Genomic DNA, 17,029 nt, shown 5'->3' with positions numbered 1-17,029 from the left:
TTGAGGCCAGTACTAGGCCATAGTTAAATTAAGATGTTTAAAGCACTTTATATAAACATGCCAATGACAGACCAGTAATCAAATCAACTTTTTTTATTACACATTACAGATGAATGTCAGTTTTAAAGTGAATGACTTCAGTAGTACATAGTATACATACAGTTTTAATATCAGTACTTGACCACAAGGGGGAACTATACTTTCATTTTCATGTGTGTTCCCTGGAAGTCAAACCCACAACATTTGCATTGTGCTCTACCAACCGAGCTACAGGTACACAAGGTTAAATACATTTTTTTTACATACAGTTTGAGTATTTTTGTGTATGCTTTCAGTTTGCCCTCAATATTGCTCTTCAGTTTCACAGTCTGTAAACCAGTGGTCAAACTCCCGGCTCGCCATTTGCGGCTCTCCCTCCCCCTCCCTGCGGCCCACGTAAAAAATATAACATATTCCTGCCCACAGAAAGATTTCTATTACTTTGATTATTGATATAAACGTTTAGGCTGCCGTTAAATGAAAGTCAAGGCGCTTCTTTGTTTTTTCAAAAGTTAATGAGAGGTTGTGCGTCTTCAGTTACTACGCAGATTGCTCATCTGCACCATGTGTCAGTCACCCTGCAATCAGTTAATCTGGTCGGGACTTTGAAGTGTTTATCCAAGTAAGACCTGTTACTCGGGGTACGTTAGTTCAAATCACAGCTTCTATTGGCCACACATCATAAGGAGTGCATGCGGGAGCTGCAACACATATTAAACTACGGATGAGGAAAAGCCATCAGGTGCCCAGGTTATGAAAAAAGGAAAGATGAGGAGAAATGTGCAAAAGTTCGCTAATAAGCATATGCTACATATACAGAAATATTGTGTTTCTATGTTGAAATATCTCTGTGGCCCGACGACAAGATGGCCATCTCATAATGGCTCCAAGTTTACAATGCATCCTTTATCCAGAGAATATTTGACTATAATATTCGTCTTTACGATCAGGAAGTTACTGTTGCCATGAGATTCCCCGGATGTGAGTTTTTATGTGATGTGTTTCAAAATATATGTTTGACTTTCTTCCAAGTAAATTTTGTCACTCCCTTTTTCTCATTTTGCTGTGGGCAATTCGACATATTTACCAAACACACTCATCATTCCAAAGGGCTATGCTTATGTGAACAGGGTGAGTTTCTCTCTGTTGTAATGTGTATATAGATACAGTTTTATGTTGATCTTAATTTTTCTTTTGTTAAGAGGTTATTTAATAATCAGGGCTTGAAACAGAGGGAAAATGACTGCCTTGTGCTGCCTTTCTATGGGGAGACCAATGTAAACTGTCACTCTCAATCCCCCCCGGTAGGTCACATGACTGAAAACTATCAATTACCTAGAGATACAACCAAGACTGTTGAAATAAATAAACTAAACTTACCTAAAGTTTAAAAACCAAAAAAAACCCACCAAGCTAGACAAATTACAGTACAGTATTTAAAAAAAAAAAAAAAACCCATAGAGAGCTGCATGGATGACATATGTTTGTAAGCAAATCCAAAAAGTTAGCTTCACATCGGTTCCTTTCCCAAAAAGTCAGTGAGATTTTTTCATACGGTTTGGATTAGCACAAGCTCTGCATGTGCTCAAAAAAAGTTTATGATATTTACACATTTTGTCCATCAAGATAATTTTAACAATGAACATAACTACAGGGATAATGGATCAATTTAAGTTTGGAAATTGTGCTATTTACAATTTATGAGAATTGTGTATTCTTATGTAGCGAATTAGCAACCGCCCTTTTGAAAACAAGTAACTTTATAAACTGGGGTATTACTGGTGTGTTTCATGTCAAAAAATAAAACATGAAAATATATCTTAAGCTTGTGTTAACCACAGATCTTATTTAAGGCGTTTAACCAAAAACACACTGACGTTGGGACAAGAGAACTGGAAGAGCTTAATCGTCTTTCGATTTGGGCATATGAAAATATTGTCATCCTTGCAGCTCTATTAACCCATATCAATCTACTCTTATATCTTATTTTAATCAGATTTCACCCTGCAATTATTAAAGCTTTTTCAGGTGTCTTATTCATACTGCTTCATAGGATGATCGCTCCACTCTGGGAGATGAGAGATCTTCTGTTCAGTGCTGGGCTCGATCGGCCAACCCCAGGCTTTGAAGAAGGACGACAGATTCATGTTCACCACCTTGGAGAAGGTCTCAGCGTACAGATTCATCTTGCCTGGATTGGTTTTGGGCACTCCAGTCATGACATGATAGGCAGCAAAAACCTTCTTAAAAGCATCCCAGCCAAATTTGCCTTGAAGCTAAAAAAAGATGAAGTGTATACGATTTGAATACAGTGATAATCAAATTAAATTATTTTTATTTTATTTTCTTATTTTCAATAATTATCTGATTAATAAAAGTTTATTAAAGCTGCCATCCATACATTTCTTGGTTAGAAATAAAGAACAGTCATTGAGCAAATGTAGAATTAGTATCCAGCAATTTTTGTTTCAAACATAGTTGGCAAGTGGCAAAAGTTATGGGTTGCAGCTTTAACAAGCTCTAACAAAAAATGCATTATAAGTTGTCATAAAAAAATGATGTAGCCAAATTGTACATGATCAAATTGTAGTGATGTATAGAAAAACATGTTTAACTGGTTAAAACTAACATTGTGCAGTCTGTTCCTACCTGCATATAAGTCTCCAGTGCTGTCCACATGGTCCATTTTTTCAAATCTTTGCCACCTTTGGCATAATCTCTGGCGCGAGCCTGGCGACCATTCAGAGACATGCCTTTGTGAGCAATAGCCCTGTCGATACCAAGCACCTCCTCATGCACATACACTGACCACAGGTTGCAGGTGCACTCAGTTGTGTGTGGAGGAAACTCCCAAACTCCACGCTGCTGGTTATGACCAAGCTCATGTATAAGTCCCCACATACCATTTTTACGAGCACCCTCTGGATTTATCAGTTCTTTGGCGGTGCCGGACTGAATCATGATGGGATATCCAGCATGCATAAAGCCTGAGGGGAAAAATGAGAAGTGGGTTTTGTGATGTGTTTGATAGAATACTATAAATGTATTTTACTCAAAACTGTTCACACTATGTCTTCATCATAATATAGAAGAAGATTATTAAATGTTTTTATGTTTAGACAGATTCAATATAATGACAATAAATTATTGAGTCACAACCCCAAGAATATAAGCAAAATGTAAGTGGGTGTGGCTTGCTGTCCATTTCCAAGTAGACTACAGTGATGGTATTTAATAAAAACTGTAAAGGTTCTGCAATTTTACAATAAAATCATGGTGGCTGTAATTACACTTTATTAAATCACCTTGCATTGACATTTTACAACGTTGGCATTGACAAGTTACCTGTTTTCAATAGTGATGTGCTTCTTAATGTAGCCCAAACAATGCAAGAAAGGTCTCATGATTTTACTTGTTAATTACTTGAATTTCAGGTTCCTTTCTTAATTTGCTGTCAATAATTAAAGTCAACTGACCGGATATTCAATAAATTATTTTCTGAAGAATGAAGTCAAATTGGGATTGGAATCATGTGGGAGTAACTAAATCATGTCATGCTCTTTTTGGGTGAATATTTAATAGCATCTCATACCGACAGAGATCTGAACATCTGCAACAAATCGCTCCTTGCGGGGGAACTTATGAGGTATTGCGGCCAGGTCAGCTATGCCTCTCATTATTGCATCCCAATGTTTCGCCACCTCATCAGGATGATCCAGCTTACGTATCACATCTGAATGTAATGTGATGATGAGGTTCTCAAACTCAAGCTCCGCCCAGGGTGCTGGTGCCTGACGGATCCCACCGACCCAGTCAGCTACACTGGTCTCTCCTGAAGGGACAAAGCCAGTCAGCATTCCAAACATTACTACACTATTTTACATAGTTTTGAAACATATTTCACTGATATGCATCTCACTGTGATGTTCATTGTTATTATTCATTGAACATTCTTACCAGACTTGAAGTATGGAGCCTTTACTGCGGTCTGCACCACAATTTCCACCCCATCCACTTTGGTTTTGGCAGGTGCAACTAGGTAGATGAGCCCTCCCCAAAGATTACTGATCTGGACCGTTTCTTTGTCCAAGGAGAATCGCTCATAGACCACAGGAGCTCGTCTCAAAACATCTGAAGCCCCAATGTTATCTGTCTGGCAACCGATCTGGACCTACAGACAGTTGGAAACATGCTGTCATCATCCCAATAAGTGTCTAATACAAGTTAACAAAAATGGGCAATATATGGTATTAGACTGGACAAATCAAAACAATGTACTTGAGGGTATAAATTCGATAACCTTCCAGTTTTTCCCAATGAGCTCTGGAGGTATTACCATCTGTGTTCTCATACCAAGAGAAAGATACAAGCCTGTGCTTATCCATGCTTCAGCGCCTGAAACAAGTGATGTGCTGTTAAATATGCAATAACAACTATTGTGTGTAACAAGTCAATCCTCACCTACTTGCAAATTTAAAAAAAGAAAACCTTCATACCACCAGTGTTGGCACTGATACGAACTCTTGCATTAGTCACAGTGGGCAGGTCAGGTATATCCTTAATGATGTATGGTAGGAGTGCACCAGGGTTAGGCAAGGTTTTGTAAAGTTCAGTCCCAATATGAAGCATCAGGTAGTCTTTGGGAGTTTTAATAGGGCACTTACTACACACCTGTGGAACACCAATCTCCTTCACCATTTCGGTAAAATGAGTTACCATTGAATTATAAGAAGCACAGTCATGTTTACGCATACCAATGTATTTGGTACAATCATTGCCAAGTTGTTTCAGGGAACCCTCTAATTGAGGAGTAAGTTTTTGCCCCTTGGTTACATGCTTCCCGAACTGTCTCAGTACATTACGAAAGTGATACACATCTTTAACGCCCTCCTTGATATCTGGGGCTTTGTATAATCCTCCATTCACAGTGCTGCTCAAAATACTCAGTCCCATCTTGTTAAGAATGCGATTTCCTGGGTATTCAGTCATCACATTGCGGCCATGGTTTTTCTGGGCCCAATTCCAGGCATGACCTCCGATCAGAAGACCACTACCTTCTGCCACAAATTCTTGGATCTTTTCACACTCGGCATCACTGTAGGAAGTGCAGACGTGGACACTGAGATCTTTTTTGAAGTTAGTTAACTGGCAGTTCAGACCGGATTGGCTCAGAATCTTTTGGGCTCCTCCGACTTTGGGATTAATCCCAATAACGCCTTTACGCCCCTCATCCAGCCAGTTGATAGCATTAATTAGGAAAGTGGACAGAGATTCACGGCCCAGGTAGCCTTCGTGGGTAACCACAATTACCCGTCCTTGTCCATAGTAGGCGCCGGCAATGAATACTTTTCCTGGTGGAGCGACTGCAATAGGAAATGCTAATAATCCATGCACCATCAGCTCAGAAGCCACAGCCCCACATTGGATGTCAAACTGAGGCACACCTTTTAGCAGGAAATCTAGATCATTCTTAAAATTCTTGACGATTCTGAAAAATAACAATAGAATAGTTATGAGAAATAGTTTGACAAATGTGTTTACTAAAATAAGTATGTCAAAGCTAAAAGGTTTGCTGAACTTACGATACAGCAAGCCAACTAGAAGGTATTTTAGAAGGCACAGGAATCACGCCAAGTTCTCCCTGGTGTTCCGAAAAGTAAATTCCTGCTACGCTGCACACCTTGTTTCCAGAGAAGTTCAGAAAAACATCCATCTTTGGATTAGCCTTAGCCCAGCTCCATGCTTGGCCAGCAATAATCAAACCACCCCCAGCTTTGACAAAAGCAATCAAATCCTTTGCAGAAGCATCAACGCTGTAAGCATCTGTGATATATACAGCCAATCCCTCCCGAAAATCTCCAAGCTCTGTGCTGATAGCCGAATTGCGGAAGTTTTCAGCTACTGGACCTAAATTCTTCTGAATCCCTACAATGCTGGCATCACCGGTACATGGCATGAGCCACATCAGGGCATTCTCTATCAGGCTGGGGAAACGGGTCAAGTAGTCTTCGTGTCCCAACACCACTACACGTCCCTGACCGTAACGAGAGGCAGCAATCAGAACTTGACCTCTTTGATTCATTGCAAGTGGAAAGGCATCGGAACCGATCAGCACAAGATCACTAGGGACCGCTTTTCCTTGAAGGTCAAGCTCACTTAGACCAGTCATGATGGAGCAGTAGTCATTTTCACGCGCCATGATGAGTTTTTGCAATGGCCTGGGCTTAGTTTTCTACACAAAAACAGAAAATATTTTAATATAGAATTAATAAATTGTTAATTATATACTACTTAAATGTTCAAAAAACTGAATCCAGTCTCAGTAACACGTCTAAATATATTAATGAACAAATAAAAATTCTGTTACCAAAGGCTATAATTCTTTAATTCTTCATTATTTATTTTACTTGTCTTTACCATGCTTACTTAAACAGACCCACCTTTGTTATTTATGTTAAGAAAAGTCAGCACCCTGTCTAACAAGTTAAAGTGTAGGAATGTTTGTATTGTACCATGCCACACCCACAAGCAGCAAACCCCAAAATACACCCTCATTCCCTAACAAACAAAAGAGAACTAAATAGCATTGAGACAAAGACATTTTAGGATTTAAACTGAACAATTGTGGCTACATAATAATAATAATAATAGCCTAATAATCCCTTACGAAAATTAACCATGGTTTTATTGTGGTAAGTGTAGTAACCATGGTTTTTTGGTCAATTGATTACTATGAGCAAAACCATGATTTTACTACACTAACCATGGTTTAACTATGGTTTTTGAAAACCATGGTTGTCAAAACCATGGTTATTTTGTGGTAACCATGGTTTTACTACAGTAACCATGGTTTTTTGGTCATAACTGTAGTAAAACCATGGTTAATTTTCGTAAGGGATAATAATAAATAATAGGCTAACATTAGGATATCCTATTTTGTTAACACAGGCTTTGTCATCTTTAAACACTGTAAAGACAAAATAGTGTGCTGACGAAAGTACTACGGTATGGTTATTCCACGGTATTTTTACTGTTTTTATACATATTTTTATATCAAAATCGAAACGGAAAAACAAACATGTCAAAACTAACTTAACTGCGCTGTCATGTTTTATTTCCGGGATCTTAAAAACTAATAGGCAGTCGAGTTTTAGTTATGATAATTTCGTTTAATTTAAATCGTCAAAAAGGCTTTTATAGAAAAATACCTTAATAACTAAATGTGTTTTTATTATGAATGAACTGACATCGGAACTAAACAACAGGCTCTTTGTTCTACATCGGAATCACGTTCGTGTCGGACCCGAGAAACCCAAACAAACGCAGAGAGGGAAAAAGTTAAAATAATGTAAGTTTTCAGACAATCGGTAAGTGATTTTGTTCTTTTAGTTTGCTGAATTTATTAAAAACAATCGTGTCCCTGCGGAAACACAGAAAAAAAAACGTTTAACTGTAACGTTAAACGTTACTTAATTCACACAGAGTGCGCACACATTTCAGCCTACTTAACATCGACTTCTTATAGTTACGTTGCAATGTATCTTAACATTGTTATGATATTTTTTAATTCAGCTGTACTCACCTGTGAATGGAGATGCAGTGCACGCTAGTAAATGACGTTTCCGGAGATCGGGTGGAGTTGGGTGATGGTCGAGCGCTTATATTTGGTCGAGGTCCTGAGTTTAAAATTACAGACAAAAAGTGCTCAAGGCATCAGGGTGAGTCATGCAGCAAGATCACAGTAAACCAGACAAGTGCATAACGTTACATCTCATGCATGCTTATATAGACGTACTTAAGCATTTATTTTTATTCACAGTCAAACTTGTGGCCAACTATGCAAAACAAGAAGTCCTAGTTACACAGGTAAATAATCAGGATCTTACACCTGACAATAACAATTCATTTTTTAGTGCTTATGAGAAGTATTTAAAAATGCAAGCCTGTTTTTCCACAGCTAGGGCCCAACCCATCTTCCATAGATGGTCAGTGTTTGGGAAGGGGCCAGTCTGCATGTCTGACGTCAGGTTGCAAACTCTTCCTGGTTAACCAGTCACACCCATTCACTGTAGAGTTTGCTGGCATTTCAGACGACAACTCTCAGTCCCCTAAGGGCAAAGGGAGAGCAGTAGATGTAAACATTGATACTGTTGAAACGATGGAGACCCGGAGGTCAGGTCCCAGGAAAAACATCCAGGATTACTTTACTCAATCCCAAAAAAAGGTACATCATCCAGGCTCATGACTTTATATTTACTTATTTGCATTTTGATCTATATAGCCTACATTTCTTATTTTTGAAGTATGTATGTTCCTGGAAATCAGATCCATGACCTGTGTGATGCTACAGAAATGTTTACATATATAACAAATATAAGTTTTTATATTATGCATAAAACACAATTTTCTGATTCTGTTTAGGGTTTTCTGCACTGAGGAGTGTGTTTCAAGAAAAATACATTGCAGTTCATTACATTTTATATAGGTAATATGTACAGTATGTAGCAAAGAAAGAACTTTGAACCTTGGGCCTAGGATCAAAGTTCTTAATTTGCTACATACTGTACATATTACATATTTGCAATGTAATGCACTGCAGGGTAAACGGTATTAAAGTGCACCACCTATTTCATTGCTAAAAAACGATGTTATTATGTGTATTTTATATAATACAAGTGTTTCGCGTAGTTTATGGTTAAAAAAACATTATTATCCGCATACCGTACATTTTTGTAGCTCCAGATATCCCTCTCTTCCTGAAACACACTGATTTGAAAAGCTCTGATTGGTCAGCTAATCTGAAACATTTATAATAATGACATTGTATTTGTGCATGAAAATACTCTAAAGGAAAGTTTAAGAACCATATGGATACATTTGTCATAAAATTAAAAACATAAAGTTACATTTTTTTTGCTATTCGAGCTAAATCCAAATTAAATCCTTGCTTTCTTCGACTTCTGTTATCTAGGTAAGAAAACGTGCACACAGCCCAGAAGATGATCCACCTCACAGAAAACGAGGGCGTGGTGATGATGATGATGATGAGGAGGAGACCTCAGCCGAGGAGAAGCTTAAGCAGTTACAAGCATTAGCCCAGAAAGAAAGCAAGGTCACACCAAACTCACCATCAACAACACCCAATGCTCAATCTTCAACTTGCTCTCAGAGTCACTGGCAACAGATCGGAAGTCTCATGCTCTTTACTGCTGCAGGAGTTTCAGATAGCTCCAAAGTTAGTCAAAGTTCATTTTTAAATGAAGTGTATAAGTTGCTGTTGCATTTATATGTGATGTTTAATGCTACTTTTGTGTAATTTAGATTGCAGGCTTTGACATTGATGGCTGTATTATCACCACAAAGTCTGGGAAAGTATTTCCAACGAGTCCAGATGACTGGAGGTAAGTTTGACTGAAATCTATGTAGAGCTCTTTGTTGTCTCTCATGTGATATTTTTACTCTTTATTTCTTGTCTAGGATTCTCTTTCCAGAAATACAACCAAGACTTGCCAGCCTGTTAAAGAAAGGATTTAAGGTGCTTTTTTAATCAATTATAACTTTAGGATCTCATAATTTGTGCTGGGTGCTGGGGGTTCCAAATCTTTCCCTATGAAATGGGAATGCTCACCTACATCACGCGCAGTGTGATTATTATTAAAATATGATTGAACTCTCAATAAGCCCAGGTTATACGTGTTCATGATTGCCGGAACACACATCCTGAATATTAACAAAACTTCCTAGATCAGATGTATATATGAATGATAGACAGACTCTCTCGAAGCAGTCGGGAGACATCTATGGCAAGCCGTTTTAACTTTTATTAATTGTGTTCTTGATATCAACAATTCAATTTTCACTAGTTAAAATTGTAATTCTTGATATCAGATATTACATTTCTACTAGTAACAATGGTAATTCTTGCTATCAACAATTACATTTCCACTAGTAACAATGGTAATTCTTCATATCAACAATTTAATTCTTCATATCAACAATTCAATTCTTGATATCAACAATTCAATTCTTGATATATGTAATTGTATTTTCACAAGTGAAATATCACCATAGGCTGCCATTCAAATTCAATTCTTGATATTAAGAATTACATTTCCACTAGTAACAATGTTAATTGTTGATATCAGCTATTTAATTCTTGATATCAAGAGTTAAATTATTGATATCAACAATCGAGTTCTTGATATCAAGAATTCAATTGTTACTAGTTAAAATGTTAATTCTTGATATCAATAATTCGATTGTCACTAGTAACAATGTTAATTTCTGTTATCTGAAATTGTATTTCTGATATCAATATCATTTCAGATATCTAAAATGGCTTTCTTACTAGTAACAATCCCATTCATGATATCAGAAATTTAAATTGTCACTAGTGACAATCGAATTCTTGATATCAAGAATTAAAATTTTAACTAGTAACAATTGAATTCTTGATATCAAGAACTCGATTGTTGATATCAAGAATTGAATTGTTGATATCAAGAATTGAATTGTTGATATCAAGAATTGAATTGTTGATATCAAGAATTAACATTGTTACTAGTGGAAATGTAATTCTTGATATCAAGAATTCAATTCTTGATATCAACAATTCAATTCTTGATATCAACAATTCAATTCTTGATATCAACAATTCAATTCTTGATATCAACAATTAACATTGTTACTAGTGAAAATGTAATTCTTGATATCAACAATTGAATTTGAATGGCAACCTATGGCGACATTTCACTAGTGAAAATACAATTACAGATATCAATAACTTAATTGTTGATATCAAGAATTGAATTGTTGATATCAAGAATTGAATTGTTGATATCAAGAATTGAATTCTTGATATCAAGAATTGAATTCTTGATATCAAGAATTAAATTGCTGATATCAAGAATTAACATTGTTACTAGTGGGAATGTAATTGTTGATATCAAGAATTAAATTGCTGATATCAAGAATTAACATTGTTACTAGTGGGAATGTAATTGTTGATATCAAGAATTAAATTGCTGATATCAAGAATTGCCATTGTTACTAGTAGAAATGTAATATCTGATATCAAGAATTACAATTTTAACTAGTGAAAATTGAATTGTTGATATCACAAATTCATATCCTACGAATGAATAAAAGTTAAAACGGCTTGCCATAGACATCGTCAGTTAGCTTCGTGAAATATTTTCTAACATTAGTGTTCAAAACTTCACAAACACAAAACTAACATATTCCAACAATTTCCAGAATCGTAACATGCTTATTTGCGAAAATATAGTTGTTCTTTTCCAGCGGCGTCCGCCATCTTGGTCGAACAGTTTGACCAGCTCGCAAGGTATCCTTGTTAATTTCATCTCCCACTTCGTTTTATGCCTGCATCGGTCCTGACAACATTTTGAGGGTTGATTCTGAGGGGAAAATAGCAGTCCGTTTTGCTCCCTAAAGAAATGGGACGCCCTACACGTGCATGCGCAAAAAACAAGGGTTAGGGCAAAAATGTAGGGGAAGGGGAGGTATTGGAACAGGCCCTTAATCTAATAAAAAATAATATGCTTGGCACAACCATATTTTTATCTACAAAAGTAATTTCAAACTTTCAAATGTATACTTTCAGATTTAAAGATTTTTAGATAATGGGAAATATTTCAGTCAACTGTTTTGACCGCTACTGGAAATAACAGTAAATTAGTATCTGTGTTTATTTATTTTACAAATATTCAGTTAATAAATAAAATACACTTAACTGGTCATTATTGCAGAATACACCTTTTGAGGATAAGAGACCCCTCTGCTTCCTGTAGGGTCAGGCTTTATTTGGTTATATATATTGATCAGATGTTTGCAGTAACTGTCTAGTTGTTGTTGCTTATGTATCTGTTTTAGGTGGTGTTTTTTACCAATCAGATGGGCATTGCTCGAGGCAAACTCAAACCAGAAGTGTTTAAATCAAAAGTCGAGGATATCCTTCAAACACTGCAGCTGCCTGTCCAGGTTTAAGTCATTCAAACATAATGTTTCATTTTCAATGCCAGTTTACAGTACATTGTCAGCATAGACTAATGCTGGCCCCGCCCTTTTTTGCATTGTATCCAAAGCAGCTTATTGTGATGTAGTGATAATTTTTCAAAAAGTGTCTTTGTTAAAGATTATAAAACATTGTCCTTTCTGCAGGTTTTTGTTGCCACAGCTCCGGGTATTTACAGAAAGCCTGTGGTTGGGATGTGGGAACATTTGTGTGAGAAGGTGAATCAATATATATATTCTTGTGTGACTATAAATTTGTACAACAAGAATTTGTATTTAGTCAAACTGCATATATAAAGATGCTGTCGTGTTTTTGCAGGCGAATGGTGGGATCACTATAGACGTGTCACAAAGCTTGTATGTTGGTGGTAAGATATATTGAATCTTTCTTTGCATGGTTGTCTCATGTGGTTGTGATTTACTCCTCACTTAAATGGTTTGATAGTTTATTAAAGCCTGTACCTGGTTTACATCAGTAATGTTTGTCCCTTATTATCCCAGATGCAGCAGGTCGTCCTGCAAACTGGGCCCCGGGAAAAAAGAAGAAAGACTTTTCCTGCAGTGACAGACTGGTAATCAAATGAACTCCCTAAGGTTTTTATTACAAATTGCATGAATTTTGAATGAATGCTAGTTTTAAAAGTGACTGACTTCAATTTACTATTTTAATATCAGTACTTGGCCACAAGGGGGAACTATACTTTCATTTTTATCTGTGTTCCTGTGGAGTCAATCCCTGCATTGTCAGTGCAATTACAGTTTTTCCATTTGTTTAAATAGTATTTTTTGTTTATGCTTCTAGTTTGCCCTCAATATTGGTCTTCAGTTTCATACCCCAGAGGAATTTTTCTTGGGCTGGAAACCTGCTCCATTCAACATGCCAACCTTTGACCCTGTAAACTAATACACTAAGTCACATGTTGATACAGTTTATTAATTTTTTTTAATGTGTCTACTATCTTAGTAATTCATGTTGTGCTTTTATATCCTATTTTCCAGAGAAAATTAGACTCTAATATGCGTCTTTACGATCCACCTGAAGCCTCCCTCACATCTACCAAACAGGAAGTCATTGTTGCAGTGGGATTCCCTGGATGTAAGTGTTTATGCCATGAGTCTCAAAGTCTGTGTTACTTTGACTTCCTTCCAAAATAAAGTTTTAATGATGTCACCCCCCTTTTCCCATTTTGCAGCGGGCAAGTCGACATTTTTCCAAACACACGTCATTCCAAAGGGCTATGTTTATGTGAACAGGGTGAGTGTTTAGTTGTAATGTTTGTATATAGATTTATAGGTCACACACATAAATGTCTGCCTGTTATCCACAGGACACACTCGGTTCCTGGCAGCAGTGCGTGTCAGCTTGCGAGCGCGCTCTTAAAGAAGGCAAAAGTGTAGCTGTAGACAACACTAATCCTGATCTTGAGTCTAGAAAAAGGTGCAAAGCAAAAGCATATACATCATTTTAATTGTTTATATGTTTATCTAAAACAGTCTATGGTATAGTCTGCAATTAATGGGCTTTCTTTTATTTTCACATCACAGATATATCGATGTCAGTCGAAAGGCTGGAGTTCCCTGCCGATGCTTCAATTTTACAGCAACTCTGGAACAAGCAAAGCATAACAATAGGGTATATATCTGTGCTGGCATTCATCTGTAGGATTTAAAGAAAACATCCCATCATGCATTTACTGGGGGATTTAGTGGATACAGTATGTATAATTTGCTCTCATTTTTCTGTCTTTAGTTTCGTGAGATGGCTCCTTCCACCACTAAGCATGTTCATGTAAACGATATGGTTATCCACAGCTACAAGTAAGTGTGTGGCATTAAGCTAAAGGTATTCTAGAGCAGTGTTTCTCAACAGTGGTCCTCAAGGACCCCCTTCCAGAATGTTTTAGATGTCTCCTTAATTAACACACCTGATTTAAATTATTAGCTTGATAGGGAGACATTCTGGAAGGAGGCTGATGAGTTGGTTCAGGTGTTTTAAATGGGGAGATATCTGGGGCTTTCTGGAGGGGGGTCCTTGGGGACAGGGGTTGAGAAACACTGTTCTAGAGGAACTTTAATCAAACTTTTGTGTTAAAGGGATAGTTCACTTTAAAATGAAAATTCTGTCATCATTTACTCATCCTCATGTTTTTCAAAACCTGTATGAATTTATTTTTTCTAATGAACACAAAAAAGATATTTTGAGAAATGATGGTTAACACACAGCAGTAAGTGACCATTGACTTCCATAGTAGGAAAAAATATTTTGGAAGTATTGTGATAAATGACTAAGAAAATATTTTGATAAATGAAGGTAAGCCCACAGGTGATGGTACCCATTAAATTCCATCATATTTTTTTATTCCTACTATAGAAGTTTATGGTCACTTATTGCTGTGTGTTTACAATCATTTCTCAAAATATTTTCTTTTGTGTTTATCAAAAAAAAAAAAAAAAAAAAAATTCATACAGGTTTAGAACAACATGAGGATGAGTAAATGATGACAGAATTTTCATTTTAAAGTGAACTATTCCTTTAAGGGAAAAGTTAAAATGATAATTTTCTCCTCAATAAGTGGTGCAGTTGAGTGTTGCGTTGGTAAGAGTCCAAGCTCATCCCTTTTTCTTGATCTGGATAGGAACAAGTTTGTGCCACCAAGTTTGTCTGAGGGCTTCTCTGAAATCCTGCAGATTAATTTTGTGCCAAGTTTCAGTGACAAGAGATCTGAATTTCTCTTCATGCTGTTCTCTGAAGGCTAAAGAATGAACACTATCATCAACGTAAACAGAAGCTTAAAGGTTAATGACCTGTTGTTTATGCTGCTCATATCCACTAAGTGCATAACAGAACTTCACTATAAAATCAGGAATTATTAATAATACAACTCGCATATTAAAGGTTGTGTTAGACTGCTTGATCCACATAGTTTCAGTAATATTTTTAATGTATCGGTTTTCAGAAGGCTGCTGAAAATGTCTCTGCTATTGATTTTTACTGGAATAAAGAAACATAAAAACAAAAACTGCCCTTTAATGTTTATCGGATAGGAAAATGACTTATGTCACACAATGACTAGTGTTAAAAACCGCATTAATATACAAAAAGGTTTAGACTGTATGGTCAGACTCAGCTTGCTAGCAAGATGCTGTTTTATTTTTTGTATGGTGACTGACGCTGCTTAGAAAACACTTTTGGTATAACTATCACAGGGCAAATGTGAACAACACAGTGTGGTTAATCATAAGACACACCTTACACCTCTTGCAACATTTCTTGAAATATATTGACTACTATCACAGAACGATATCATATAGCACCAGGTGAAGTGTGGTGTAACAGTGCAATCTCTTTCAGACAAGGAAACGAAACATTGCACTCAAAAGCATGCAAACCCATTGTGGTGCTGCTGTATATTTATTATATTTATATACAGACAAATATATTTAGTGTCATTAATAAATTAAATGTAAGTACAGATCATGTCTAAACTTAAAAATATAAACATTTGTCAAATATAGATTTCAAAAGAGCCTCAGATTACACAATAAGTAGCATTTTGGTGAATTGGCATATTGTTTTATAATGTATTTCGCTCATTAGATCTGGGGAAAAAACTTTCATGCGCTTCATAAATTTGTGACTCTCATTATACAACATAAACTTACATTTGATATAGAATAGTTTAATATAATAAAATGTAATAGATGACGACAACTTCCTTATGTTGTGTCATTTTATGTTGTATTGCCATAATACTTGAAAGTAAACAATAACAATAAATAACTCATGAAGCCATTTTGTGCTGGCATGATAAGGGGGACTGCAATGAGAAAAGAAAATGCAAAGAAAATATAAATGATTCTGAAATGTATGTAGCAAAAAGAAATAAAAATACCCAATAAATACATTTTACAATTTAGTCTTTTTCATTCTTTTTCTCTGAACTTTTCTGGGGACTCCCTAGAACCTCATGAATGCAGCCGGACCCCAGTTTGAAAACCTCTGGCATAATGCATTCTCAAACATACTGTCCTCTTCTTCCTCTTTTCCCCATTGCCCAAAAATCACATTGAACGTGCAGATGGGACGTTATTCAAGCGATGATAGTCAGTAGATGTAGATATATGTACATTTTCACTTATATATACCTCACCACCAGTGGTCCAAATATGACAAAAACTCGCAGTAGTGTTTTATGCATTCACTTTATATGGCCTTAAAGCAACACTAAAGAACTCTGGCTCTTTGCTCCCCCTACAGGTTAGAAGCGTAATTGTTCATTACCACTGTCGTAAATACTGCAGCATAGCTGGCTCTGATTGGATTGTAGGTCTGCCGTAAAGCAAGTTTTTGTAGTTTTCACTCGAACTACAGGACCGCTACCCGACAGTTGGAAACTTCTTTAGTGCGGTTTTGGCCGATAGAGGGCTGCAAAGCTAATGTGAAAGTGCCGTTCACCCCGTTTTGTGTGGATGAACCACTGAAACTTTTTTGGAAACGTTATTTTAAGGTAAAAAAAACTCTTTGGTGTTGCTTTAAATTGTTTAATTTAACCTTTATTTTACCAGGTAGGCATGTTGAGAACAATTTCTCATTTAAAACGGCAACCTGGCCAAGAGGATTTAAAAAATACTGAGGATTTTGTCTATCTGCATATTTTAAATGCAGGTAGTCTATATATGTGTGTCTGTATAAACATGTTTGTTTATAATGTTACCGGTTCTTTGTTTGTAAACATACTTACACAAGATGTGTGATATTCAATCTATATTCATGAAAATTTAAGCATCACAAACAAAAAGTAACTCTCAGACAGCCGTTTAAATAAATAATGTGCCAATCAATAAATACTTTTGTCTATTCCAATAACTACCCAATAGTTGAATAGGACTCAATAACTCAAAAATTAAAATGTGTTTTCTAAACATTGTATAATTAGTCTTTAAATACACATACAGT

General features: G+C 36.3%; 2 protein-coding genes across 3 annotated transcripts; one reads left to right on the top strand and one right to left on the bottom strand.

The window, feature by feature from the left end:
- Positions 1-76: 76 nt before the first annotated feature.
- On the bottom strand, positions 77-7,781 carry LOC129437755 (TRPM8 channel-associated factor homolog). The gene is made up of 8 exons (XM_055196045.2): positions 7,622-7,781; positions 5,622-6,271; positions 4,536-5,527; positions 4,340-4,434; positions 3,997-4,210; positions 3,632-3,871; positions 2,689-3,026; positions 77-2,315 (listed from the first exon to the last, which is right to left on the bottom strand). Exons 2-8 carry the CDS (start codon positions 6,236-6,238, stop codon positions 2,073-2,075), a joined length of 2,739 nt encoding a protein of 912 aa, XP_055052020.2. The 5' UTR covers positions 6,239-6,271; positions 7,622-7,781; the 3' UTR covers positions 77-2,072.
- pnkp (polynucleotide kinase 3'-phosphatase) lies at positions 7,171-15,492 on the top strand. 2 transcript variants are annotated; one of them, XM_055196048.2, is made up of 18 exons: positions 7,171-7,387; positions 7,612-7,757; positions 7,859-7,905; positions 7,982-8,263; positions 9,011-9,274; positions 9,361-9,440; positions 9,517-9,574; positions 11,932-12,039; positions 12,220-12,291; positions 12,392-12,440; positions 12,574-12,644; positions 12,875-12,967; positions 13,072-13,168; positions 13,266-13,327; positions 13,401-13,510; positions 13,618-13,705; positions 13,823-13,890; positions 14,709-15,492. In XM_055196048.2, exons 2-18 carry the CDS (start codon positions 7,628-7,630, stop codon positions 14,827-14,829), a joined length of 1,800 nt encoding a protein of 599 aa, XP_055052023.2. In that variant the 5' UTR covers positions 7,171-7,387; positions 7,612-7,627; the 3' UTR covers positions 14,830-15,492. The 2 variants fall into 2 exon arrangements, with proteins under 2 accessions (XP_055052023.2, XP_055052025.2); XM_055196050.2 differs by having other exon boundaries at positions 7,175-7,387; positions 7,997-8,263; positions 14,709-15,485.
- The last annotated feature ends 1,537 nt before the right edge of the window (positions 15,493-17,029 follow it).

Source organism: Misgurnus anguillicaudatus, chromosome 24 (genome assembly GCF_027580225.2).
Source record: "Misgurnus anguillicaudatus chromosome 24, ASM2758022v2, whole genome shotgun sequence".
NCBI lineage: Eukaryota > Metazoa > Chordata > Actinopteri > Cypriniformes > Cobitidae > Misgurnus > Misgurnus anguillicaudatus.
The sequence above is the reverse complement of the archived record's forward strand: the minus strand, read 5'-3'. Positions and strand labels throughout refer to the sequence as shown.